This window comes from Mobula hypostoma, chromosome 1, assembly GCF_963921235.1.
Source record: "Mobula hypostoma chromosome 1, sMobHyp1.1, whole genome shotgun sequence".
Taxonomy (NCBI): Eukaryota; Metazoa; Chordata; class Chondrichthyes; order Myliobatiformes; family Myliobatidae; genus Mobula; species Mobula hypostoma.
Window position 1 is genome coordinate 64385533 of NC_086097.1, and position 26109 is coordinate 64411641.

At 41.6% G+C, this 26109-nt stretch overlaps 1 protein-coding gene across 9 annotated transcripts in view; it reads right to left on the bottom strand.

The window, feature by feature from the left end:
* The window catches only part of ralgapa1 (Ral GTPase activating protein catalytic subunit alpha 1), a 220530-nt gene that overhangs the window by 192739 nt on the left and 1682 nt on the right, over positions 1 to 26109 (bottom strand). For all 9 annotated transcript variants that reach the window (XM_063049877.1, XM_063049870.1, XM_063049896.1 and 6 more), the window contains exon 2: positions 15157 to 15267. In XM_063049877.1, coding sequence (XP_062905947.1) covers positions 15157 to 15267 — 111 coding nt within the window. The remainder of the gene's footprint in view (positions 1 to 15156; positions 15268 to 26109) is intronic.

Below are 26109 nucleotides of genomic sequence, written 5' to 3' on the forward strand. Positions count from 1 at the left end.
TCTCGTATCCCTTTTGCCTATCACCTGTCCAGCTCTTGGTTCCATCCCTCCCTCTCCTGTCTTCTCCTATCATTTTGGATCTCCCCCTCCCCCTCCAATTTTCAAATCCCTTACTCACTCTTCCTTCAGTTAGTCCTGACGAGGCGTCTCGGCCTGAAACGTCGACTGCATCTCTTCCTATAGATGCTGCCTGGCCTGCTGCGTTCACCAGCAACTTTTATGTGTGTTACTTGAATTTCCAGCATCTGCAGAATTCCTGTTGTTTGAGACTAAAAGGCCTATATTTTCCTTTTTTCCCTTGAAGATTGGAGTTTTTTTCCAGTCCTCCAGATCCATGCCAGAATCTATTGATTCTTGAAAGATCATTATTAATACCTCCACAATTTCTTCAGCCACCTCCTTCAGAACCCTAGGGTGTAGACCATCCGCTCCAAGAGACTTATCTACCTTCAGACCTTTCAGTTTCTCAAGCACCTTCTCCCTAGTAATGGCAACTTCACTCATTTCTGCCCCAACACACTCCAACTTCCGGCAGACTACTAGTGTCTTTCAGAGAATACTTATTCAGTTTGCCCGCTATTTCCTTGGCTCCCATTTCTACCTCTCCAGCATCATTTCCAGTGGTCTGATATCCATTCTTGTGGTCATCCACTCTTTTACATGATATATCTGAAGAAACTTTTGATATCCCTTTTAATATTGTTGGCTAACTTATCTTCGCATCCCACCTTTTCCTTCTTTTGGACCTTTCAGTTGCCGACTGGTGATTTTTAAAAGCTTCCCAATCCTCTAACTTCCCACTAATTTTTGCTGTATTGTAAGCCCTCCCTGTCTTTATTGTTGGTTTTGATTTCTCTTCTCAGCCATAGTTGCATAATCCTGCCTTTAGAATACTTCTTTGCACCTTCCAAATTGCTCCCAGAAACCTCAGTCATTGCTGTGCTGCTGTCATCCATGCTAGTGTTCTCCTCCAATCAATTTTGGCCACCTCCTCTCTTGTGCTTCTGTAATTCCTTGTAATACTGACGCATCTGACTTTAGCTTCTCCTTCTCAAATTTCAGGGTGAATTCTATCATATCACTGCCTAAGTGCTTCTTAACTTTAAGCTCTCTAATGAATTCTGATTTGTTGTACAACACCCAATTCAGAAGAGTTGATACCCTAGTGGGCTCCACCACAAGCAACTCTAAAAAGCCATCTTGTAAGCATTCTACAAATTCCCCCTCTTGGGATGCAGCCCCAGCCTGATTTTCCAAATCTACCTGCATACTGAAATCCCCCATGACTATTGTAAACACTGCCCTATTGACGTGCATTTTCTATCTCTCATTGCATTTGTAAATCACATCTTTGCTACTGCTTGGAAGTCTGTGTACAACTCCAATCAGGGTCTTTTCATCTTAGCTTGACCACCTACAATTTTACACCTTCCGATCCATTGTCACTTCTTTCTAATGATTTGATTTCATATTTTTTTTTTAAACCAACAGAACCACTCCACCTCCTCTGGTTACTGGCCTGTCCTTACAATACAATATGTATCCTTGGAAGTTAAGCTCCCAGCTATAATCTTCTTTCAGCCACAATTCAGAGATACTCACAATGTCATATATGCCTATCTGTAACTGTCCTACAAGTTCATCTGCCTTATTCCGTATACTGTGCACAGTCAAATATAACACCTTTTGTCCTGTGTTCACTCTTTACGATTTTCTCCATCTTTTATGTTGCAACTCATCCCAGTGACTGCAATTTTGCCCAATCATCAGCCTGTCTTTGCTAGCAGTCTCACGACACACTGCCTCTGTTTAGGAAATAGGAAGATAGAGCAGTTAAATACGTGACTAAGGAGTTGGTGCAGTAGGGAGGGCTTCATGTTTCCGGACAATTGGGCCTTGTTCCAGAGAAGATGGGACCTGTTCTGACAGGACGAGTTGCTCCTGAACTGGAGGAGGACTAACATCCTTGCGGGAAGGTTTGCTAGTGCTGCTTCGGGGGGGGGGGGGTTTAAACTAGATTTGCAGGGGGAGGGGAACCCGAGTGCTAGAGCAGATAGTGAGGTGGAGGAGGATAAAGGTCATGGGAGAACTGCAAGTATAGTACATGGAGTAAAGCCAGGTCTAACATATAAAGAGGCTTTGAGGAATGAGAAGCAGAATAAAGGATGTAAAGGTAGTAAGGTAGAAGGGCTAAAGTGCGTGTACTTCAATGCAAGAAGCATCAGGAACAAAGGTGATGAACTGAGAGCTTGGATACATACATGGAATTATGATGTAGTGGCCATTACAGAGACTTGGCTGGCACCAGGGCAGGAATGGATTCTCAATATTCCTGGATTTCAGTGCTTTAAAAGGGATAGAGAGGGGGGGAAGGGGAGGAGGGGTGGCATTACTGGTCAGTGATACTATTACAGCTACAGAATGGGTGGGTAATGTAGCAGGATCCGCTTTTGAGTCAGTATGGATAGAAGTCAGGAACAGGAAGGGAACAGTTACTCTATTGGGAGTATTCTATAGGTCCCATGGTAGCAGCAGAGATACTGAGGAGCAGATTGGGAGGCAAGTTTTGGAAAGGTGCAAAAATAACAGGGTTGTTATCATGGGTGACTTTAACTTCCCTAATATTGATTGGCACCTGATTAGTTCCAATGGTTTAGACAGGGCAGAGTTTGTTAAGTATGTCCAGGACGGATTCCTGTCACAGTATGTTGACAGGCCAACTGGGGGAATGCCATACTACAGGGGTCCCCACTGGTTTAATATTGACAATATTCTTGCGGACCGGCCGACCGGGTGGGGGGGGGGGGGAGGTGTTCAAGTAGGGTTAAACTCACCTCAACATGTCTTTCACAGTTAGGGTTGCCAACTTTCTCACTCCCAAATAAGGGACAAAAGTAGCAGTCAAATACGGGACAGTGTTTACCCTGAGAAAGACTACCATGACCATGAAGCCTTGTGCGGGCACCTGAGTGCGCGCATAAGTGACGTGCGCATGTGCGTACGTGCCGATTTTTTTTCCCCACAGATCGGTTTTGACTTAATCTTCCCAACTACACTGTACATACATTATTTCTACTTTATATAGGCTGTGTATTTATCATATCATTCCTGCTTTTACTGTATGTTAGCGTTATTTTAGGTTTTATGTGTTGTTTGGTATTTTTTTTTGTGTCTGGGAACGCTCAAAACTGTTTCCCATATAAATTAATGGAAATTGCTTCTTCGTTTTAACCATTTTGGCACGAAAGGTTTCATACGAACGCTCTACCTTAGCGGGGGAAATATAGGACAAGAGCGGTCCAGTATGGGACAAACCAATTTAGCCCAATATACGGGGTGTCCTGGCAAATACTGGACAGTTGGCAACCCTATGTTCAAGTTCAACAGTGCGTGACAGGGAGGCAGGGTTTAAGGGTCGGCATAACACTGTGGGCTGAAGGGCCTGTACTGTGCTGTACTATTCTATGTTCTATGCTCTACGTTTGTAAACTAACTGCCCCATCCATATCTTTATCAGTCTGGTTCCTGTCCTCCTGTCAAATTAGTTTAAACCTTCCCGTACAGCTCCAACATACTTGCCCACAAGGATATTAGTCCCCCTTGGGTTCAGATGCAACCTGTCTCATTTGTTCATGTTGTACCTCTCACAGAAGGGATCCCAATGGTCCAGAAATCTGAATCCCTGCTCCTGCAGCAGCTCCTCAGCCATACATTAATCTGACAAATCACCCTATAGTTGCCCTTAGATTCATAGCTCAAAGAAAAATAGTCTGAGGCAAATCTTACATAAAAATGAAAGAATTATCACCGTGGAGGCACCACAATCACCACCCCCCCTCCTCCACCCCTGGGAGATAGTTTACTTTCTTCACTCACCGAGTCCGAGTCACGGTGCAGAGATGGTTCACCAGCCTCACTCAGCTCCAAGATGAACAAACGTTATCTACATAACCCCTTTTACCCAGTACTTACTTCAGAAGCTTCTATGCACTGGCAATACTAGACATCTCATCAAGATATTTCCTAAATGATATGAGTGTATCGGTCTTCACCAACTACTCAGGAAGCTCTTTACCATCCACTCGAGATTACAAACCACTGTCTTGGGTGAAAATGTTCTTCTTCAGATCCCTCTAAATCTCTTAACTCTTAATCTAAACCTCGTTTCAGATACCTATTCTTTGGAAAAAGTTTCCTACCATCTACTCTATCATTAGTCCTAGTGGTATTTTTGGTATACCACTATTGAACTCCCCCACCCCACCAGCTTCCTCCACTTCAAGGAGATACAGTCTATCCAGTCTCCCCTCATCTTAAAGGCTCCATTCCCAGCAACATTTTGAAGAACACCCTCTGCATCCTTTCCAGTGCCAAGCACCTCCTTCCACAGTGCAGCAACCAGAACTTGATAGAGTATTTTAACTCTTCCTATTATCTGATGTTAAAGTGCCACAGAACTAATCGAAGAGCAAGGTAACCAATCCCTTTGTATTTACATAAGATTTGTAGGATTAGCTTCATCTGTCACATGTACAACAAAACATACAATGAAAGGCATTGCTGCTGACCAAGTACAGTCAGAGGATGTCACCATGATTTTGGAGCCACAATGCACTTACTAATCCTAACCCACGTCTTTGGAATGCAAGAGGAAACTGAAGCACTGCAGGAAACCTATACAGTCAAGGTACATTTTTAAGTTCAAGTTCAAAGTACAAAGTATATACAACCTTGAGATTCATCTCCTTACAGGCAGCCACAAAACATGGAAACACAATAGAACCAACCAAAAAAAAAGGTCCAATGTGCAGAAAAAAACAAATTGCGCAGAACAATAAAAGTAGGGAAATAAGGCTGAGAGCTGAAGTTCGCAGAAGTGAGTCCACTGCCACGAAGTCAGTCATCACTGTAGCCGATTCAGGAGGCACTGCAGTTCAGCGGAGAGACAAGTAAACCTCATGGAGCAGCTAGTTGAAGCAGCACATCTCTCACTTCTATCTGACACCCTGACCTTTTTAATCTAGCCCAATGCTTAAATCAATCAAACTTTGGGTAGTTTCTAGCTCTCAAACCTTGGCCCTGTCACTTCAAGCAACATACATCAAAGTTGCTGGTGAACGCAGCAGGCCAAGCAGCATCTATAGGAAGAGGCGCAGTCGACGTTTCAGGCCGAGACCCTTCGTCAGGACTAACTGAAGGAAGAGTGAGTAAGGGATTTGAAAGCTGGAGGGGGAGGGGGAGATGCAAAATGATAGGAGAAGACAGGAGGGGGAGGGATAGAGCCGAGAGCTGGACAGGTGATAGGCAAAAGGGGATACGAGAGGATCATGGGACAGGAGGCCTAGGGAGAAAGACGGGGGGGGGTGACCCAGAGGATGGGCAAGAGGTATATACAGAGGGACAGAGGGAGAAAAAGGAGAGTGAGAGAAAGAATGTGTGCATAAAAAGGAGTAACAGCTGGGGTACGAGGGGGAGGTGGGGCCTAGCGGAAGTTAGAGAAGTCAATGTTCATGCCATCAGGTTGGAGGCTACCCAGACGGAATATAAGGTGTTGTTCCGCCAACCTGAGTGTGGCTTCATCTTTACAGTAGAGGAGGCCGTGGATAGACATGTCAGAATGGGAATGGGATGTGGAATTAAAATGTGTGGCCACTGGGAGATCCTGCTTTCTCTGGCGGACAGAGCGTAGATGTTCAGCAAAGCGGTCTCCCAGTCTGCGTCGGGTCTCACCAATATATAAAAGGCCACATCGGGAGCACCGGACGCAGTATATCACCCCAGTCGACTCACAGGTGAAGTGATGCCTCACCTGGAAGGACTGTTTGGGGCCCTGAATGGTGGTAAGGGAGGAAGTGTAAGGGCATGTGTAGCACTTGTTCCGCTTACACGGATAAGTGCCAGGAGGGAGATCAGTGGGGAGGGATGGGGGGACGAATGGACAAGGGAGTTGTGTAGGGAGCGATCCCTGCGGAATGCAGAGGGGGGGGGAGGGAAAGATGTGCTTAGTGGTGGGATCCCGTTGGAGGTGGCGGAAGTTACAGAGAATAATATGTTGGACCCGGAGGCTGGTGGGGTGGTAGGTGAGGACCAGGGGAACCCTATTCCAAGTGGGGTGGTGGGAGGATGGAGTGAGAGCAGATGCACGTGAAATGGAGGAGATGCGTTTAAGAGCAGAGTTGATAGTGGAGGAAGGGAAGCCCCTTTCTTTAAAAAATGAAGACATCTCCCTCGTCCTAGAATGAAAAGCCTCATCCTGAGAGCAGATGCGGCGGAGACGGAGGAATTGCGAGAAGGGGATGGCGTTTTTGCAAGAGACAGGGTGAGAAGAGGAATAGTCCAGATAGCTGTGAGAGTCAGTAGGCTTATAGTAGATATCAGTGGATAAGCTGTCTCCAGAGACAGAGACAGAAAGATCTAGAAAGGGGAGGGAGGTGTCGGAAATAGACCAGGTAAACTTGAGGGCAGGGTGAAAGTTGGAGGCAAAGTTAATAAAGTCAATGAGTTCTGCATGCGTGCAGGAAGCAACGCCAATGCAGTCGTCGATATAGCGAAGGAAAAGTGGGGGACAGATACCAGAATAGGCACGGAACATAGATTGTTCCACAAACCCAACAAAAAGGCAGGCATAGCTGGGACCCATACGGGTGCCCATAGCTACACCTTTAGTTTGGAGGAAATGGGAGGAGCAAAAGGAGAAATTATTAAGAGTAAGGACTAATTCCGCTAGACGGAGCAGAGTGGCGGTAGAGGGGAACTGATTAGGTCTGGAATCCAAAAAGAAGCGTAGAGTTTTGAGACCTTCCTGATGGGGGATGGAAGTATATAAGGACTGGACATCCATGGTGAAAATAAAGCGGTGGGGGCCAGGGAACTTAAAATCATCGAAAAGTTTAAGAGCGTGAGAAGTGTCACGAACATAGGTCGGAAGGGATTGAACAAGGGGTGATAAAACAGTGTCGAGGTATGCAGAAACGAGTTCGGTGGGGCAGGAGCAAGCTGAGACAATAGGTCGGCCAGGACAGGCAGGTTTGTGGATCTTGGGTAGGAAGTAGAAACGGGAAGTGCGGGGTGTGGGAACTATAAGGTTGGTAGCAGTGGATGGGAGATCCCCTGAGCGGATAAAGTCGTTGATAGTGTGGGAGACAATGGCCTGGTGCTCCTTGGTGGGGTCACGATCGAGGGGTAAATAAGAGGAGGTATCCGCGAGTTGTCGCTGTGCCTCGGCAAGGTAGAGGTCAGTACGCCAGACTACAACAGCACCCCCCTTATCAGCGGGTTTAATAATAAGGTTAGGATTAGTGCGGAGGGAGTGGAGAGCAGAGCGTTCCGAAGGAGTGAGGTTGGAATGGGGACAAGGTGCGGTGAAGTCGAGACGGTTGATGTCCCGTCGGCAGTTAGCAATAAAGAGATCCAGAGCAGGCAGAAGACCAGAGCGGGGTGTCCATGAAGAAGAGGAGGGTTGAAGACGGGAGAAGGGGTCATCGGTGGGGGTGGAAGAGTCCTTGCCGAAGAAGTAGGCTCGGAGACGGAGACGGCGGAAGAAAAGTTCCGCATCGTGGCGAACACGGAACTCGCTGAGGTGTGGGCGAAGGGGGACAAACGTGAGGCCCTTACTGAGAACAGAGCGTTCTGCCTCCGACAGTTGAAGGTCGGAGGGGATGGTAAAGACCCGGCACGGATGAGAGCTGGGATCAGAGGGGGGAGGGGGGAGGCTGGGAGTGTCAGTGGAGAGGGGAGGGTTGGGGTGAGAGGAAGATGGAGCCTCTGAGGGCCCTGTCACTTCAATATGTTCTTGGGTCTGGACCCCACCGCCTCAATTTGGCTCATACCCAAATTTTCTGATTTCGCCCCAGTGCTTAATTTGATCAAACCTTAGATCTTTCCTTACCCTCAGGCTCAGGACCGTGCCTTGCCGCCTCCACTCAGCCTCGCCTCGTTTCTGCTGCATAGAATTGCCTCCAAATCCACTGCAACAATGGCCAAATACTGACTCATTCCCTGCTCTTGGGGCCAGACCCCACCACCTTGATTCCGCCATGGCCACCTTGCAGCAACCATACTGCACCTTCCAGACTTCAGATCACACGCAAAAAATGCCCGGTTGTACAGGCGGTTCAGAAGCTCAACTCCGAAAGGGAAGTTACAGGCTACTGATTGCAGTGATCATTAGAAGTGCGATTAATTAAGACGTGGGAAGAATGCAGAAAGCCTTATAGATAGCAGCAGAATTGAACCCGGGTTGCTAGCAGTGTAAAGGTGTTACATCAACCACTATGCTGCTGTGCCAGCTTATTTCATCCAACCGTGTTGTTTACAAATACCCAAAAACTGATTAAGCAACATTTGTTTGTCTAAGTAATTGTCTTGTACTAATTTTGTAAGTGATTTTGCTTTCGGTTTGGCACTAAAATATAATTAAGAGCCACTGAGATTTCTTAAAATACTTTTTAAAAAACATGGCCCAAGACGTGACAAGCAGCAATATCGATGAGGCCAATATGGAGTTGCAAGCTGAGGTTGACTGGGCAACTTTATTTAAAGGCAAAGGAACAAGCGGTAAGTGGGAGGATTTTAAAAGAGTTATATCAAGAGTCCCGGAGCAGCATGGTCCTGTTAGTGTGAAGGGCAGACAGACCAAGTTCAGAAAATCCTGTCTCTCAAGAGATATTGAGGCACTGGTCAAGAAAAAGCAGAAAGCATACATCACAAATGAATACCTCACAAATGAAAGGAGGAATCAGGAGGGCAAAAAAAGAAAGAATGGATTTGGCAAGCATGGATAAAAATAATTCCAAGAGGTTCTTCAATTACATTAACAATGAAAGGATGACTAAGGAGAGACAAAGTCATCTTAAAGTCTATGGTGTGGAGCTCCAGGAGATAGTGAAGTTTTTAAATGTCTATTTCTCCTCGGTGTTTACTTAGGAAAGTATGACGGATAAGAGTAATAATAAATAGTGCAGTCTAGGACATAAGCATATTACAAAGGAGGAAGTATTTGCACCCTTGAAGCACATTAAAGTGGGCAAAACTCACTTTGCTTTCTCTGTATAGTTTTGAATAGAGTTTTTCTCCAGCTGATCTAGTGAATTCCATAGCACCCATGCAGCAATAAAGTTATAAACTCGTCAGATCCACTCTACACTTCTGCTTATTCGTTCGTTGTCAATGCCTTGCCGCTGCTGTCCTCAGATCAGTTAAGCTGATCTAAGATCACTTAAGGTGGTGATGTCACTCACTCTCACTCACGCGAGAGATTGACAGTATACATCCAGGCGCAGATCTGTGGTCTCGTGAGACTAACGGATGCCACACGCACACATTGTGCTTTTGCAAGCTAGTGTCGACCTGGCACATGCATATTTTGGCCGGCGTGAAAAATGGATCGATTTTTAGTCAGAAAACGACCTCATCCAGAGGAATCAGTGGTGTCTCAGCCTGAGCAGGTCTTAATTGAAAATGACATGCAGAAAGAAGTAAGTGGGGATGAGGACGACAGCAGTTCATCGAAGGAGTGTGAGGGCGAAGTAGAACAAGAAATGGAGCGGGATTCGGAAGAGAACTTGGATGAAGCTGCTCTTAGTGCCAGTGGGAATACTGTTAGTGATGTTAGCCAGCAGCCTGAGGAAGGACCCTGTCGGCCAGCATTGAAAAAGTACCCTTTGCAACAGTTTGGCAATCAGCAAAGGAGTTTTATTCGTGGCTGGTTTGACCTGTACTCCTGGCTGGAATATTCAATCACAAAAGATGCTACATTCTGCTTCACATGCAGGCATTTCCTGTGTGGAGGACATGGGTTCCATTCTGAGTCAACCTTCACTGTCACCGGTTACTGCAACTGGCGGAAAGCTACAACAGCTTTCAAGACCCACCATGTAAGTGCAGCTCATAAGTTTGCGATGGAGGCATGGGCCGAATTCAGATTGAGAAAACAAGACGGTTCAAGATTGGGAAATATGCTTGATAAAGGACATGCAAAGATTGTCCAAGAAAATCGTGAGTCTATGAGAGCAGTCGTTGAGTCTCTATGCTATACTGCGTGCCAAGGCATTGTCCAGCGAGGACACCGGGAGAATGATGAATTTGGCAATAGGGGAAACTTTGTAGAGTTGCTCAGTGTAACTGGGAAGTTTGATAAGACTGTAGCTAAAAAAGAATAAAATAGAGGACAATCCTGGAAATGCAAAAAACACCCATCACGATATTCAAGATGAAATTATGGGTATTATGGCAGATATGGTCAGACGTCAAATAAATGCAGAAATCAAGGAGGCTGGATATTTTGCCATCATAGTGGATGTAAGTAAATACTTGAGTAAAAAGGAGCAAATATCAGTGGTGGTGCGGTATTTGAATAACGAAACAGTACTTGAAGAATTTTTGCACTTCACTCCAGCAGAAGGGTTGGATGCAGAGTCGCTTCTTAAAAGCATTAAACAGACACTCGCCCAGTGCGTTATTGATAAGAATGCGTGTATAGGTCAGTGTTATGATGGGGTGGCAGCGATGTCCGGGTGCAATAACGGGGTACAAGAGAGGTTCAGGAAAGAGGTCCCGCAGGCATTATATATACATTGCCATGCTCACAGACTTAACCTTGTTTTAGTGGATGTTGTGAGCAATGTACGACAAGCAGGTGAGTTTTTTGAAACTATGCAGCTGCTTTACAACTTCTTCTCAAACTCTGCTGCCCACAATCTTTTCATGAAGAAACAGAGAGAACTGGAATCAACTGCACAGCAGAGGAGTTGAAGAAATTGTCAGATACACACTGGGCATGGCAGTATACAGTTTTGTGGGCTATAAGGAAATCACTCGCTGCCATTCTAGCTACACTACAGGATATTATGGGTCAACCAAATGCACGGAGGAAAACGGAGGCCAGAGCTGTAAATGGACTGATTGACGAGCAGTTTGCTTTACTTTTCACTCTGTTTGAGGATTTATTCCGAATCACCAAGTTCACGTCAGACCAGCTACAATCTCCCAGATTGGAGCTTTCATCCGCTGTGGAATTGGCTCAGTCTGTTATCGATGCACTCTCAGCAAAACGGGGAGAGGAATCATGGAGGAAAATTCAGACAAGAGCTAGGGACCTGTGAGTCAAGGCCGGTATACAGAGCAGACCACATGAAAGGAAACAGACCCAGCCACCCCGCCGCCTACATGATTTTGTTGTTGAGGCCCAAACTGAACGCACACCTGTCACATCCTGTGATACCTTCACAACCACTGTTTCTATCCAGTTATAGACAGACCTCTGACTGAAATGAAAAGACGGTTCTCAATTGAGACTGGGGTTGTTCTGACTGGAGTCTCAGCACCGAGTCCCAAACACAAGTTCTTCCTAGACAAGAATTGTCTTTGGCCAATGGCCCAATACTGTGGAGTGACTGAAGTGAACCTGACTGCAGAGCTACATTAGGTTCGGCATCTGCTGGCAATAAAACAAAAGCAAGGACAGACAGTGACATCCAGAAAATCATTGATGCTTTCGCCACCAATCACAACAACAGACGGATTGTGCTTCTCTGAAAACATTAATGGTGTGTGCAGTTGATTTTTTAAAAATTTGGGCCAAGACTAATGCTGATTATTATTATTATTATTATTATGTGGTGGATACCCCATAGTCCTTACGTTTCCTGCAAATCCTAAAATATTACATTTACTGCTATTAAGCCTACTGGTTTTGCTTAAGACTTCCAAGCGGGTGATTTTTGTTTTAAATTCAATAGCCGAATTAATTGAGGTATTGCATGGTCAGAGTACGATTTGTCCAACTCCTGGTAAAGCCTTGCATCTGTTGTTTGCCTTATTTGACTTTAATAACGGTGTATCTTTTGCTGTCTCTGTAGCAGTGGGTTCGTTTTGTGTTTTTCAGTTGAAAAGCACACATTTGACAGTGATTGCGGGATTGGTGCATGATTCACGTTGTCCGCTGTTGCTCGGATGCTCTGTCTGTTTTTTTTTTGTTTATGCTCCAGGTAGCCCAGGTTGTCTCCGATACTGTTGACACTGTAACAGTTCACTTCTATATTAGATCTATCAATTGCTGTTGCCTGTGAATCAACAGAGGCATTTATAGTAGGTACATAATGCTTGAAATTGACTTTTTATCGCCACGCGTCTGGCCGTGCAAATACATATTACCATACAGTGCATCCCTCAACACCATCACTGAATCATTCAGCCCCTCCATAGCACCAGCAAGAAAAAATCTCTGGCGCCGCCACTGGAAGGACTTGGAGGACTACGTGCAAAAATGGGAAACTGGGACTAGCAGGAATGATTCTGTGATATGCATGGCACCAAAGGGCCTATTTCCATCCTGTATTACTCCATGACTCTATGAATACTTCAGAAGTAACATGCCATTTCTAATTTGTGATGGTAGTTTTTCAAAATGAAACCAACCTTGTGTAAAATTTCTCAATGCGACTTAATATTCGACAACTTAAGGTAACGCTTTCTCAACCTGTATTAACTCAGCTTGTTTCTTTGTCTTTTTTCCCCTTTTTTTGTGTATATCCTCTTCCTCTGTATTTCACAACTTCCACATTCTTTTGCCCATTTTCCTTTGTTCATGTTTTCACACCTCCCTTTGCCCACTGACCAGACAACTTCTGAAGAGCTTGTCTCCATCGTTACCTCAGTTTCCCTCTATCAAAGAGGCATCCCCTCCCTTACTATTCCCGCACCTTTACAGGTGTATTTTACCTCCTTTTCAGTTCTGAAGAAGAATCCCTGAAACTCTCTTTCTCTTCCCAGAGATATGGTCTGAACTAGTGAATATTTCCAGCATTTTCCATTTTTGTTTCAGATTTCCAGCACCTACACTTTTTTTATTTCTAATTAAAAAATACTGGAATAGGTTGTGTTACTACAGTTTTTAAAAAAAATAAAATTGATTCAAAGCTGCCACTTAAAAATGGCCAGCTCCATTTGTTCCTCTGTCATGACCAAACTTTTACTCAGACAATTATTGATTCCAGGTCACCTGCAAACCTTTATTGGATCCCTCGTGGGGGCCAATGGTATAAACATAGACTTCAGTGGATTTTCTACCAGGGCCACTAATTTTAATAAAGCAGTTGTTAGGGAAGTACAGGGTAACTCATTTTGTTTCAAAGTTGGTTGACTTAAAGGTATCCAACTGCAAAGATGATCCAGCCCTACTTTATAACCATTTTAAAGACATTTAGCTGATGTTCGTGTTTTTATCATTTTAATATAAAAATTATACAGATATACTTAATTATGAATGTGCATGAATATATTCTATAAAAGCTTTGAAAGCAGCTAAGTATGAGAGTAATCTCACCAGCTGTCAAAGTAATTCAGAAGACAGACTTGTCTGTAATGCTCAATAACCCCTGTGCTGCATCATTTCCCAGTGGAAAATTGTGCCTGGGGCCATCTCCGAGAGTGCAGATGATTGGCAGAAAATCAAACTCGTTTATTGGATAATTAGAATGAAAATTGAATGAGAAAATGCCCATTTCCGACATTTTGCTTTGATGGACAATGCACCAAGCAGCCAGGAGGAAGGAAAGGACCTTGAAGTTTCAAATAAAGTCGGATCATCGATCCAATGTACTATCAAAGGAAAGGAGGTTCTAATGCTTAAGAGGACATGCCAATGTGATCGTCCATTAAATATAAGAAAATAGCTTTTTAAATTATTAGTATCATTTTTTCAATTAGTGTAAAATTTGTAAACAAAGTCTAAATAGTTATCATGTATGAATAAACTTTTCACGGGCTTTTTTTAGTTATAATGTATTTTACAAATCTGAAATCGATGACTGAATTTGGGGAAAGATATGAAGAAGTGCCCTTTCAGATGTCCCCAGACAATTGAGCCAATAAAGTACCTTAAATATAACCACTATTTTAATACAAGGAACAGAGCAGCCAATTTGCACAAACTGACTAGAAAATATCTTTCAATTATAAAGACTGAGGCATTGATAATACAGGAGAGCTCCCGTTCTTCTCTGTGACATCTTACGTCACTGCTTCAATCAGCCAAGAGCGGATGGAAACCTGGTTTAAAACCTCTGAAAGATTATACTTTCATCAAGTAGCACTCCCTCAATATTGGACTGAAGAAATGGCATAGAGATTTCTCTTCGTGTCTGTAGAATGAGATATGAATCGTTAATTTTTGCCTGAGAAACAAAGGTGCAACCAACTGAGCCTTAGCTGACAAAAGCAAAAAAAGTTTGGTAAGGCCTTATGAGCTGATGGAAAGTGAGTGGTTTCAGAAAAAGAATATATTTCTACTGGTTTCAAGTCAAGACTGCAATCATCCATTCATCTGAAGTACAGCACCAACAACTCTCAAAAAGTTCAATACCTTCAAGGGCAAAGCAACCTGCTCCATCAACTACCCAAAAATCTGCTCCCTCCATTATCAGTAAACAGTGGTTATAGCACCCAAGATCTATAAAATCTTCTGCACAGGGTATTATGACAAGAGTTCACAAACCTAACAGCTCTGCTGCCAGGAAGGAAAAGAGTAGCAGGATCAATTGCTCTCTGAGTCATAGATTATTCTGACTTGGTAATATGCTGTTCAAACTTCAGTCACTGGGTCTAAACATAGGAAATTCCTTCCCAAAGGACTACCTTCAGTAGAAGAAGGCAGGTCAACACCATCTTCTTAAGGGCAGTTAGAGATGGGCAAAAACACTCATCTTATCAACAATACCTAGATCCCAAAAATGAATTTTATTTAAAAACATTCCCAATTTAATCAAAATAGGTATACCAACATAATCCATTCATTGTCTTTAAGTTATTTGTACAATATATTTGCAGGATCTCTAGTAAAACAGATTTCCTACAAAGCTAACTCATTATTTATTTTGCCTGGTAGTCATAGTGACGTAATTTCAAGAAGCAAAGTTAATGTCCCATTTCTGCAAAAACAATTAAGCACACCATGCTGCACCACTGAATATCACCTTACGGTATTCACAAAATAATGAAGCAACAACTACCCCAACTTAAACATCAAATTCCTCTCAGTACAGCGGACCATTATCCAAACAGATTGATGCAAAGAAAATTTATCAAATCTCAAATAAATAGAGTCTCAGTTTCACAAATTAATACTTCTCATACAATAAAAAAAAGCTTTATGCTTACCTTTTTGCTTTAGATTGGCTTCAATGGTCACAAAGTTTTCAAAGAAGACATAGTAAATGTGTGAATATGTTTGATCGAAGAATGGCTTTAAATCATTTGGTTCAGAGTTTTCTGCAAGTTAAAAAAAAGAGGGCTGATATCTCAAATTTATTTCACAATATATCTAACATTAAGTCAAGTTTACTCTACAATCCTAAAACCAATGAAGCTGGAGTTCAGATTCTGCAAACATGACTGTAAAGTCTAGAGACAGTGGATCTAATCCTACCTCAGGTACAAATACAAATATGTCACACAGTAGTGCTAAGATACTTAAAGACAATTATTATTGCAAAATGATCAGCAAGGCAAAGATCTGGCAGTACAGGAAATAACTCTGATCTTTTAAACTCTAAAATTACCTTTCTATAGTTGCTAACAAATAGACCATAACTACTGATCCATGAAACAAATTATTTTTATAAATTTAGTTCCTTTAAAAATTACAAACATGCTTTCTCCTCACGATTTTCCTGCAGATAAAAGCCAAATCTCTTTGCTGCCATGTTTGCGAGCTGCATAACTATCCTAAGCTTGTGCTTAAAGTTGCTTTGGAATGGCACTCAGTTCACTTGCAAAATGACCTTTTTATATCATTTGTGAAATCAGAATCGAATTAGGTTTATTATCACTGACATATATCATGAAATTTATTGTTTTATGGTAGCAGTACAGTGCAATAAAACTTACTAAAAATTACAATAAGAAATATTTATAAAAATTAACTAACTAGTTCAACAAGACAGCAAAAATAGTGTAGTAGTGTTTATGGGTTCATTGTCCATTCAGAAATCTGATGGCAGAGGGGAAGAAGCTGTTTCTAAAACTATTGATCCTGTTTCTTTGGGCTCCTGTAACTCCTCTCTAATGGTGGCAATGAGAAGAGGGCATGTCATGGGTGGTGATGTATGACACCCTCTGAGGCATCACCTTTTGATGGTCGGGAGACTGGAGCCTCTGATGGCGCTGGCTGAGCTTCAGCATTTTCCAATGCCGGGCAGTGGCCCCGCCATACCAAATGATGATGCAACCAGTTAAGAATGTTCTCCACTATACATCTGTAGAAATTTGCTAATGCAAACACGAGGAAATCTGCAGATGCTGGAAATTCAAGCAACACACACAAAATGTTGGTGGAACGCAGCATCTATAGGAAAAAGTACAGTCAACGTTTCGGGTCGAGACCCTTTGGCAGGACTAGACTTTTTGCTGGACGTTTTGGTGACTTACCTACTCTCCTCAGACTCCTAATGAAATACAGGCACTGGCATGTCTTTTATGAGAGGGCATGGTTTTTATTTGACAATATTTAATGCCAGTGTTAACAGACATATGCAAAGCATGTGACAAAACAAATAAAGAGAAACTACAAATGCAAATAAATGGTGTTACACTGGGGCAAAATATCCCAGGAGTGCTATTGAACTAAGTATCACAGGAGCCATGTTAGAAAAGGGCACCATGACAGATGACCAATTGCTTGGGAGAAGGCTGAACTATAAATAACGGAGTGAATAAATCTGAGATAACCAACGCAAACATAAATAGAAGATATCCAAAATGTTTAAAGGTTGCAAAAAAATTACAGATCGCCGCAGGAGAAAAACGGAAAGAAAATTTTAAAATAATCATCAAAAACCACATATGCTGGAAATCTATCCTCACATTGGCTAAATTTATCCTCACGTTGAACAACTTCTTCAACTTCAATCACCTTCTCCAGATCAAAGTTATCAGTGTAAACACCCACATAGTACCAAGCAAAACCTATCTTTTACAGGATATGTGGAATAACCTTTAGTTCAACTTTGCTCAGGCCAACTTCCTCTACTATTTCACAATTATTTTGATGACTACATTGGAGTTACATAGAAACATAGAAAACATACAGCACAATACAGGCCCTTCGGCCCACAAAGCTGTGCCGAACGTGCCTCTACCTTAGAACTACCTAGGCTTTACCCATAGTCCTCTATTTTTCTAAGCTCCACATAGCCATCCAGAAGTCTCTTAAAAGACCCTAGCATTTCCGCCTCCACCACCGCCAGCAGCCCATTCCACGCACTCACTACTCTCTGCATAAAAAACTTACCCCTGACATCTGTTGTTTTCAGAATTACCACAGAAAGAGAAAATTCCAGATCTTTTGCTACCAATTTCCACCTTCCTTTAATGTGGTCCATCTTTGTCCTTCTTCATAGCCAAAGCACAACCACAAGCTCACAAAGTCCCAAAGCATTCTTGATTATATTTGTTCCTGCAAATATTCCATTTTCCCCGCAACATATTTGCTTCAATGACGAGACTTGCTACATAAGTGCCTCTGAAATGTCTTCCTTCTTCCTGACCCAGCGTCCCCTCCTTTGATCACATCTCATCTATTTCCTGCACTTCTAACGTCCTATCACCCCCACCCCACCATCACTGTATTTTCCTCTCCTCAACTTTACAAGTTTCTAACCCATACTTTTGTCCTCATGTTCTCAAGCAATCATAGGATCCGTAATATGTCTTTCAGCACCCCCCTTTCCACCATCCAAAAACCCAGTTTCCCAACAAAGCAATGCTTCATTTACACATCTTCCAATTGGCATACTGTGTTTGTTGTTCACAATGTGGACTCCTTTGCATTCAAAAGATCAAACACAGATTGAGTAATCCTTTTATGGAATGAATCCGAGCATCCAGTTGCCTGCCACTTTAATCTTTCATCCACATTCCTTTCTGATCTGTCTGTCGCTTTGTGCACTATTTAAAAAGGGCCCACAAGTTTGAAGACCAATACTTCATTTTCCAACTATGTACATTGCAACCTTCTGAACAATATTGAGTCCTTCAACTTTTAGGTTGCTCACACTTGTCCTCCTATATGCATTTCTGTCAGTTATTCACCTCATCATTTTGGCTTAGTTCTTCTATCTCCAATTAGTATAATCCAGCCTGCTAGTCATGGTCCATAGGCTATGTAATATACAACTCAGGCAAAGAAGCATAGTATGCTTCTAAATCCCATATTAATCCATTTGATCTTACTCTACCAATAGTCCTTTTGTTATTTCGATTCCTGCCTCACTTACTGTGCCAATGAAAACAAACTTTTTTCTGTTTTTCCTAATTCTGCAAAGGGGTTTCACATCTCAAAAGTTAACTATACAGTGGTTTTTGGTTAATTGGACCAGCCACTTATTTGAAACAACTCAAAGAACAAAAATTGCTGAAATTCCCTTTGTTTATTTGAGAAACTATGCTGTATAATTGGGGCAGGAGACCATTGCCAAACAGGTTCTAACTAGTGTCACTCGTCCGTACTTGAGTGGCTGCTAGATCCTACACCATGTTAATAGAGGGAAGAGTATTTAAATAGGGTCAGTTGCACGTGTTTGATGATTTTTATCACTGATAGTTGGTGAGAAATGAGTAGTTAGACAATTCAGAACTATTTTGCTCACCGTGGTTTCAAGTATTCAAGCTTGGGGATGCCAGAAACGTTAGGAGTGAAAAAGAAATGACTTTACTACTTCACCAAGTTAGAAACTACAAAGAATTTATCAATCACCTTGAATGCCTCAATGAAAATGTAGAATTGGAGGATGCAATTGTTAACAGCAATCTATGAAAGCACTAGGTATCTGCACTGAGTTCATTTTGTACACTGGATGAATTCCTCCATTGGTAACTATTAGGAACGAAGACAGTTTTATAGTACTGTAGTGCTATTGGTAGTGTTCTAATCTGTGCTGTACTTCATTTAAATACGCAATTTATTACTGTCTTTTTAAAAAAAAATACCTTTTAGACTAACGAACAAACACTTCATGGGCTTCCAGCTGGGTACAAGTATCAATTTTAACTGATGTTTCAATGACAAACTCTGCCATCTTCATCAGGGAGGATACCTGGGCATGTCAAGTCAGGTAGTATATATACATTCCCTCTGTCTGTCCCTCCATATTGGATGAGTATTAATCGATCAGATTACCGCTGTCCCACTCTGCTTACAATCAAGTTCCAGTTCTTACTTGGAGCGAGACTTTCGTCTTTGTTAAAATTCTTTTCTCTAGATTTATTTCTATGGCTTCCTTAACCAGGCAGTCCCAAAAGCCATTGGTGCGGCACATTAGTTTCATGCTGTTGAAGTCAATCCTATGGCTATTGCGAATGCAATATTCTGCTATCACTTGTCTTCCCTATATTTCCAGTTTCTGGAAGGATTGCCAGGACCCTGAAAAAAAATACCTAATTAATACCATCCACGACTCCAGAAGGAAGCTCAAATTGTAACTGATACGGGTCAAAGATGATCTGGGATTCAGGACGGCTGGAGTTTACAAGCTTCCCTGTGATTGCAGTACAGCATCACGGTGCAAGGGGTTGTGTCCGTTTGGATTACCCAGTGCAATCGACGGTAGCAGGACACTGCATTCGCAATGGCCATAGAATTAACAAACAGCACAAAACTACTATGCTGCACCAATGGGTTTTAGGACTGCCTAGTAAAGGAAGCCATTGAAATAAAACTAGAGAAAAAGAATTTTAAGAAAGACGAAAGTCTCGCTCCAAGTAAAAACTGGAATTTGGTTGTAAACAAGGTGGGACAGCAGAAACCTGACTGGATGAGGACTAACCAATCAGGAAGGATGGACGACAGGGGTATTCTACCATCGGACTAGACATGCCTAGGCATCATTCCTGATGAAGATGGCAGAGTATGTCATCAAAACGTCGGGGGGGGGGGAGAATCGCTACTTGTACCCGGCTGGAAGCCCAAGAAGAGTTTATTCGTCATTCGCTGGGAAAGCACTGGATCCTTTTTCACCTTTTTAACTGTTTCCATGAAACTCTGACGCTCAAAATGGACTTGTCCTGATGCATCCCAATTAAACGGAATCCACTGAATTTTCTTTCCATGCTGCCATATGACAACTGAACAGTCATTGCATTCTCCTGTTTATATAACAAGCTGTCAACCTGAAAATAAAAAAGAACTGCGGATGCTATTTTTAAGCTGTAGAGGGGCAGGGGAAGAATTGACATGATTAGCTTAAGGGGTCTTTGACCTGAAGTGTGTCTCTCTCCATAAATGCTGTTTGATCCACTGAGTACTTTGTTTTAAAAAAAATGAAGAATTGATTAACTATGATTTAGTGCAAGTCAAAAAATACCAGGGTCATAGGATCGTATCATACATGGTTGTATTGCACTGAACCCTAGTTGTATCGTACAGTAACTAACATGTAGCTTTTGATCAATGAAGATACAAATACACTGTTTTAAGCACAAAATATTTATTAGAATACTGGTTCAAATCCCACAACACATCCTAAAAATGCACAGGTTATCAGGTTAACTGATCACTGTACAATTACCCTAGCCATTGGTCATTGCAACTTGGTGGGCCATGTTTCTCTGATAATATTCTATACTTAATCAAAATTATACCAAAACAATAAAACCTTATTGACCAAGGAACATTAAATAAGTTTGCCACTTTTTCCCCCTCCAAAGTTTGGAATGGGGGCGGGGAGAAAGGGGGCTTGGGGTGGAAATAAGTTAACCTAGTTGTTGAGGTCTTTACTAATAATAAAAGATTTCAATAGCATAAACTGGGGGGACTGATTCTCCTTGCTGGTGAGCCCAGAACTAATTAAGGTAAAAACATCAAAATAGGCAAATACAATTTCTATATCTGAAGGGGAGGGGTTAGAATCAGGAAGACATCCACATACAGCAACTAAACTAATCAGCGACATATTTTAAGGAAACCTAAAGAATGGAGCAGATCAAGGAATAAATTCATTTTTGTATGTTGATACTGCAAAAACTATTGAAATACCACATCTCTATGATGCATAATCAAAAAAATCTAATAAACTATTTCTCTTAAACGAGTTCAATATTGCCAAAAGAGGCACCAAGACTAAGGAATGAGAAAAATTTCAAGTGGAGGACCACGGCACGATTAGGGAAAAGCAGAATACAAGAGTTGGTTAGCAAGAAATGTAAAGAACAAAGTCTTTCCAAGAACATGTAAAAAGGAAAAAATAAACTGGAGTTAATGTGGGTCTCATAAATTGAGAAAGAATAAATTGCCTTAAGAAACAAGCAACTGGCAGATAAATTAAACATTTTGTGTTGTCTTCATAAAACTCTTTTGGAAATAATGCAGCACTACAAATGAAGTGCTCCACTATAAAATTACCCACACAGTTGTTGGAAGGAGTTCAGAAAGCAGGGATCTAAAGGCCAGTTAGCCTGACATCAGAATGAGAGAAAAAACTGAAACCTATTGTTAATAAATAAGGCAATCAGAAAAAATAATTGGGCAGAATCAACAAAGATTTATCTGGAAGGTTTTTTTTAAAAAGGTTGTAACTAGTAGAACAAATAACAGTGAACAAACAGATGTAGTGTATTTGACCTTCCAGAGGTCTTTGATAACATGCCCCATAAAGCCATTAAAAAAATTTAAAGCACTGAGTATTGGGGGTAACTTACTGACATAATTAACATGGATTAAGTAATTGCCAGAAAGCAGTACAAATAAATGGGACCTCTTCACATTAGGAGGTTGTGACTATTGGAGCACTACATGACTGGGGTCCCAGACATTCACAATCTACATCGATGTTTTGGCAAGAGGACTAAGTGCATTTTATCCAGATTTGCTTAATATAAAGTCAAGTGATAGTGTCAAATGTAAGGAGGTTGCAGAGAGGATTTGGGGATATAGTAAAAAAAAAGAGAAAAGACAGGCAGATAGAAAATAATGAGGAAAAGTGTGAGGTTTTCCTCTTAGGTAGAACTGAAATACAAAGGTAGGGTATTTTTTAATGATCAGAGATTGAAAGGTATTGGTGATTAAAGGAATCTGTATGTCCTTGACACGGTTAGGAAGCCAAACAACATGGTAACTTTTATCGCAATAAGTGTTTGAGGATATTATTATTAGAAAAGTCTTACTCTTTGACAAGTCTGCATTGCACCTGGAACATTGAGAATAGGTGTGGCCTCCCTATCAACAGAAAGATAACATTTGTAGTGAAGGAAAGGCAGAAAGGGTTTACCAGATTCATTCCTGAAATGAAAGGTTTGGACTCTATTTCTAGAATTTAGAATAATGAGGTAACCAGCCAGAACTTTCTCGTATTTACATACGACATAGAAAGCCTTCTGCAATATCAATTGTTTAGATAGTGAAGAGAAATGCAATGTATTTATTCATTATCTCAATCCTGCTCTCTCCTTCTTTGGTTTCCTTTTGATCCTGATCAACTCCACTATTCTACTCTTTAAAAATATCAATTTTATTTCTTGTATATACAGAGATCTTGTTTCTTTCTTCAAATCCTTTCTCAGACACCAAGTTCCCTTTTATTCTCTATAAACTGCCAGCTTTCTGCCGTTTCCAGTATCTGACATATATCAAACATTTTGTTTTAACCCCATCTTGCAAACTTATCCTCTCCCTGCCTTTTTAAACAAAAGATTATTGAACATGTTTATTGAATGTTGTGGGATTTGAAGCAAAATTTGAGCTGGTACTTTCATCTACCCTCACAAAAATAATTGGGGCCTATTGATGATAAAGTTAAGGGGGGGGGAAACTTTGACTTAGTAAAAAGGAATTAAATCTAAAAGCCAAGTTACACTGGTCTGGGGTCTGTCGAGGGGAATTCTGCATCTTCCACTTTAGCAAGGATAGCAGATATCTCAAAAAGAATACAAAAGAAATTTACCAAAATGAAAAAAAAAGTTAAAATATCATTGGAGTAACTGGGATTAACTTCTGAGAACAATAAAGGTTAAAAGGAAGCTCCAAAGGATGTTTAGACTGTTGTTCGGTAACCTATTCCAACAAACAACAGCTAAACATTATTTGGTCATTAGCAAACTTACATTTTGGGGACTGGCAGTGTAAAATGACTGCCTGTTTTTTCCCCCTCCAAATTGTATTAGACTTTTTAAACTAAGTACTTCTGGGTGTTTCATATCTTGAAAGAAAATGTATATATAAATATTCATTTTTATTGGCAAGTTTGAGTGGGAAAAAGAAATTGTATTCACTGAACAACACACATAAAAGTTGCTGGTGTACGCAGCAGGCCAGGCAGCATCTCTAGGAAGAGGTGCAGTCGACGTTTCAGGCCGAGACCCTTCGTCAGGACTAACTGAAGGAAGAGTGAGTAAGGGATTTTTTGCGTGTATTCACTGAACACAGATTTAACTGAAGCAGCCACAAATGGAAGAAACATCTCTAGATATAGCAATGTCCAACTTCTGCCTCCTAAACAATCCTTCTGCTACCTGCAAGGCAGAAGTCAGGAGATCAATAGTATATGCTCCAGCTATTTGGATGACTGCAGCTAAAAAGGAGAGGTACTGATACAACATGATTGTTCTGTATGATTCAGATTGCAATCCTACATTTAGCTTTTCTGAAATCATATTTAACTTGAGATATACTATTAGAATACAGAAAACGTAGCACACCAATTATTGACACAATGCCCTACAAGAAGCTAGATAATGTCAAGATGCATTTAACAAAAAAAAACGCCGGCCAAAAAACAAACTTTGGCAGTCATGAAGGACAATGCTTTTCTTTGAACTGCTGCTGTGGGATTATACAGTATATCAAGCAAAGACAGCAGCTGGGTCCTCAGTTTAACATCTAACCAGAAGGACACCAGGAAAGTGGCCTAGATTTTGTAGAGAAATCCCTGTAATGTATCTTTTGCATTATACCATCCAATTCAAAAGGTGTCTTTGAGCACAAGTGACAAATTGTGCAAACATAGTAATGAATTTTAAATCATACTCAAATATTCGACTATTAAATACTCAACTATTCTGTTAAAAACATGATATTGCATTTATTGGCGCAAACAACAGGAATTCTGCAGATGCTGGAAATTCAAGCAACACACATCAAAGTTGCTGGTGAACAGTCCTAACGAAGGGTCTCGGCCTGAAATGTCGACTGTACCTCTTCCTAGAGATGCTGCCTGGCCTGCTGTGTTCACCAGCAACTTTGATGTGTGTTGCTTGCATTTATTGGACTGGTTTTTATATTATTCATTGTACTTGCTTCAATGCTTTCAAGAAAGATTTGGGTTATAGCTTTGATTTAAGGCTTAACTGAGTGCCATCTAATAGACCCATTCGCAGTTGCACAATTCTTTATTAGGTTCAGCAATATTTACATTAACTTTCAGTTTTATCCCTCACTGTTACAGTTGAAAGTTCCCACCTTCTTCAAAACAGCAACATTTATACCAGTGCCAAAGAAGAGTAGTGTGAGCTGCCTTAATGACTATTGTCTAGTAGCGCTCACATCTATGGTGATGAAATGCTTTGGTCATGGCTAGAACCAACTCCTGCCTCAGCAAGGACCTGGACCCACTGCAATTTGCCTATTACCACATAGGTCTACAGCAGACGCCATCTCAATGGCTCTTCATGCAGCCTTAGATCACCTGCACAACACCAACACCTATGTCAGGATGCTGTTCGACTATAGCTCAGCATTTAATTCCATCATTCCCACAATCCTGATTGAAATGTTACAGAACCTGGGCCTCTACACCTCCCTCTGCAATTGGATCCTCAATTTCCTAACCGGAAGACCACAATCTGTGCAGATTGGAAGTAACTTCTCCTCCGCGTTGACTATCTACACTAATGCACCTCGGGGATGTGTGCTTATCCCACTGCTCTACTCTCTCTCTATAACCATGACTGTGTAGCTAGGCACAGCTCAAATGCATCTATAAATTTGCTGATCATACAACCATTGTTCGCAGAATTTCAGATGGAGACGATAGGGAAATGCTACCGCAGCACTAAAGCCAAGACTCACAGGCTACGGGACAGCTTCTTTCTACAAGTCATTAGACTTTAAAATTCACATGTCTATACATTGCAATGGAGTAATAAATGGAGATTTTTACTCCCTCACGTTGTGGGATGGATGTAAGATATAAATAAATTCTAATTCAAGGGCGTACAGGAGCTAGATACATCAGCTACTTGAGTGGTGTCACAGCAACAACCTTGAACTCAACATTAGTAAGACCAAAGAGATGATTGTGGACTTCAAGAAGGGTAAGACGAGGGAACACAAACCAATCCTCAGAGGGAACAGAAGTGGAAAGAGTGAGCAATTTTAAGTTCCTGGGTGTCAATATCTCTGAGGATCTAACTTAGTCCCAACTTACCGATGCAGCTATAAAGGCGGCAAGACAATGGCAATATTTCATTAGGATTTTGAACGGATTTGGTTTGTCACCTAAAAAACTTGAAAACTATTACAGGTGTACCATGGAGAGCATTCTGACTGGCTGCATCACCATCTGGTATGGGGAGGGGCTACTGCACTGCACAAGATCAAAATAATTTGCAGGAATTTGTAAAGTTAGCTTTATCATGGGTACCATCCTCTGTAGTATCCAATACAATTTCAGTGAGGTGTATGGAGGGATATGGTCCGTGTGCAGGTCAGTGGGACTAGGCAGAAAATGGTTCAGCACAACCAAGAAGGGCCAAAGGGCCTGTTTCTGTGCTGTAGTTTCTATGGTTCTATGGTATGGATCAGTGCCTCTGAAAGGTGGCGTCCATTATTAAGGATCCCCATCACCCAGGCCATGCCCTCTTCTCATCGTTACCACCAGGAAAGAGGTATAGAAGCCTGAAGGCACACACTCAGAGATTCAGGAATAACTTCTTCCCCTCTGCCATCCGATTTCTAAATGGACATAAAACCCATGAACACTACCTCACTTTTAAAAAATGTTTGTTATTTTAAAATTTAATATACATATGTATACTTACAGTAATTCACTTTTCCCCCTATATTATCATGTATTGTACTCCTGCCACTAAGTTAACAAATTTCACGACAAATGCTGGTGATAT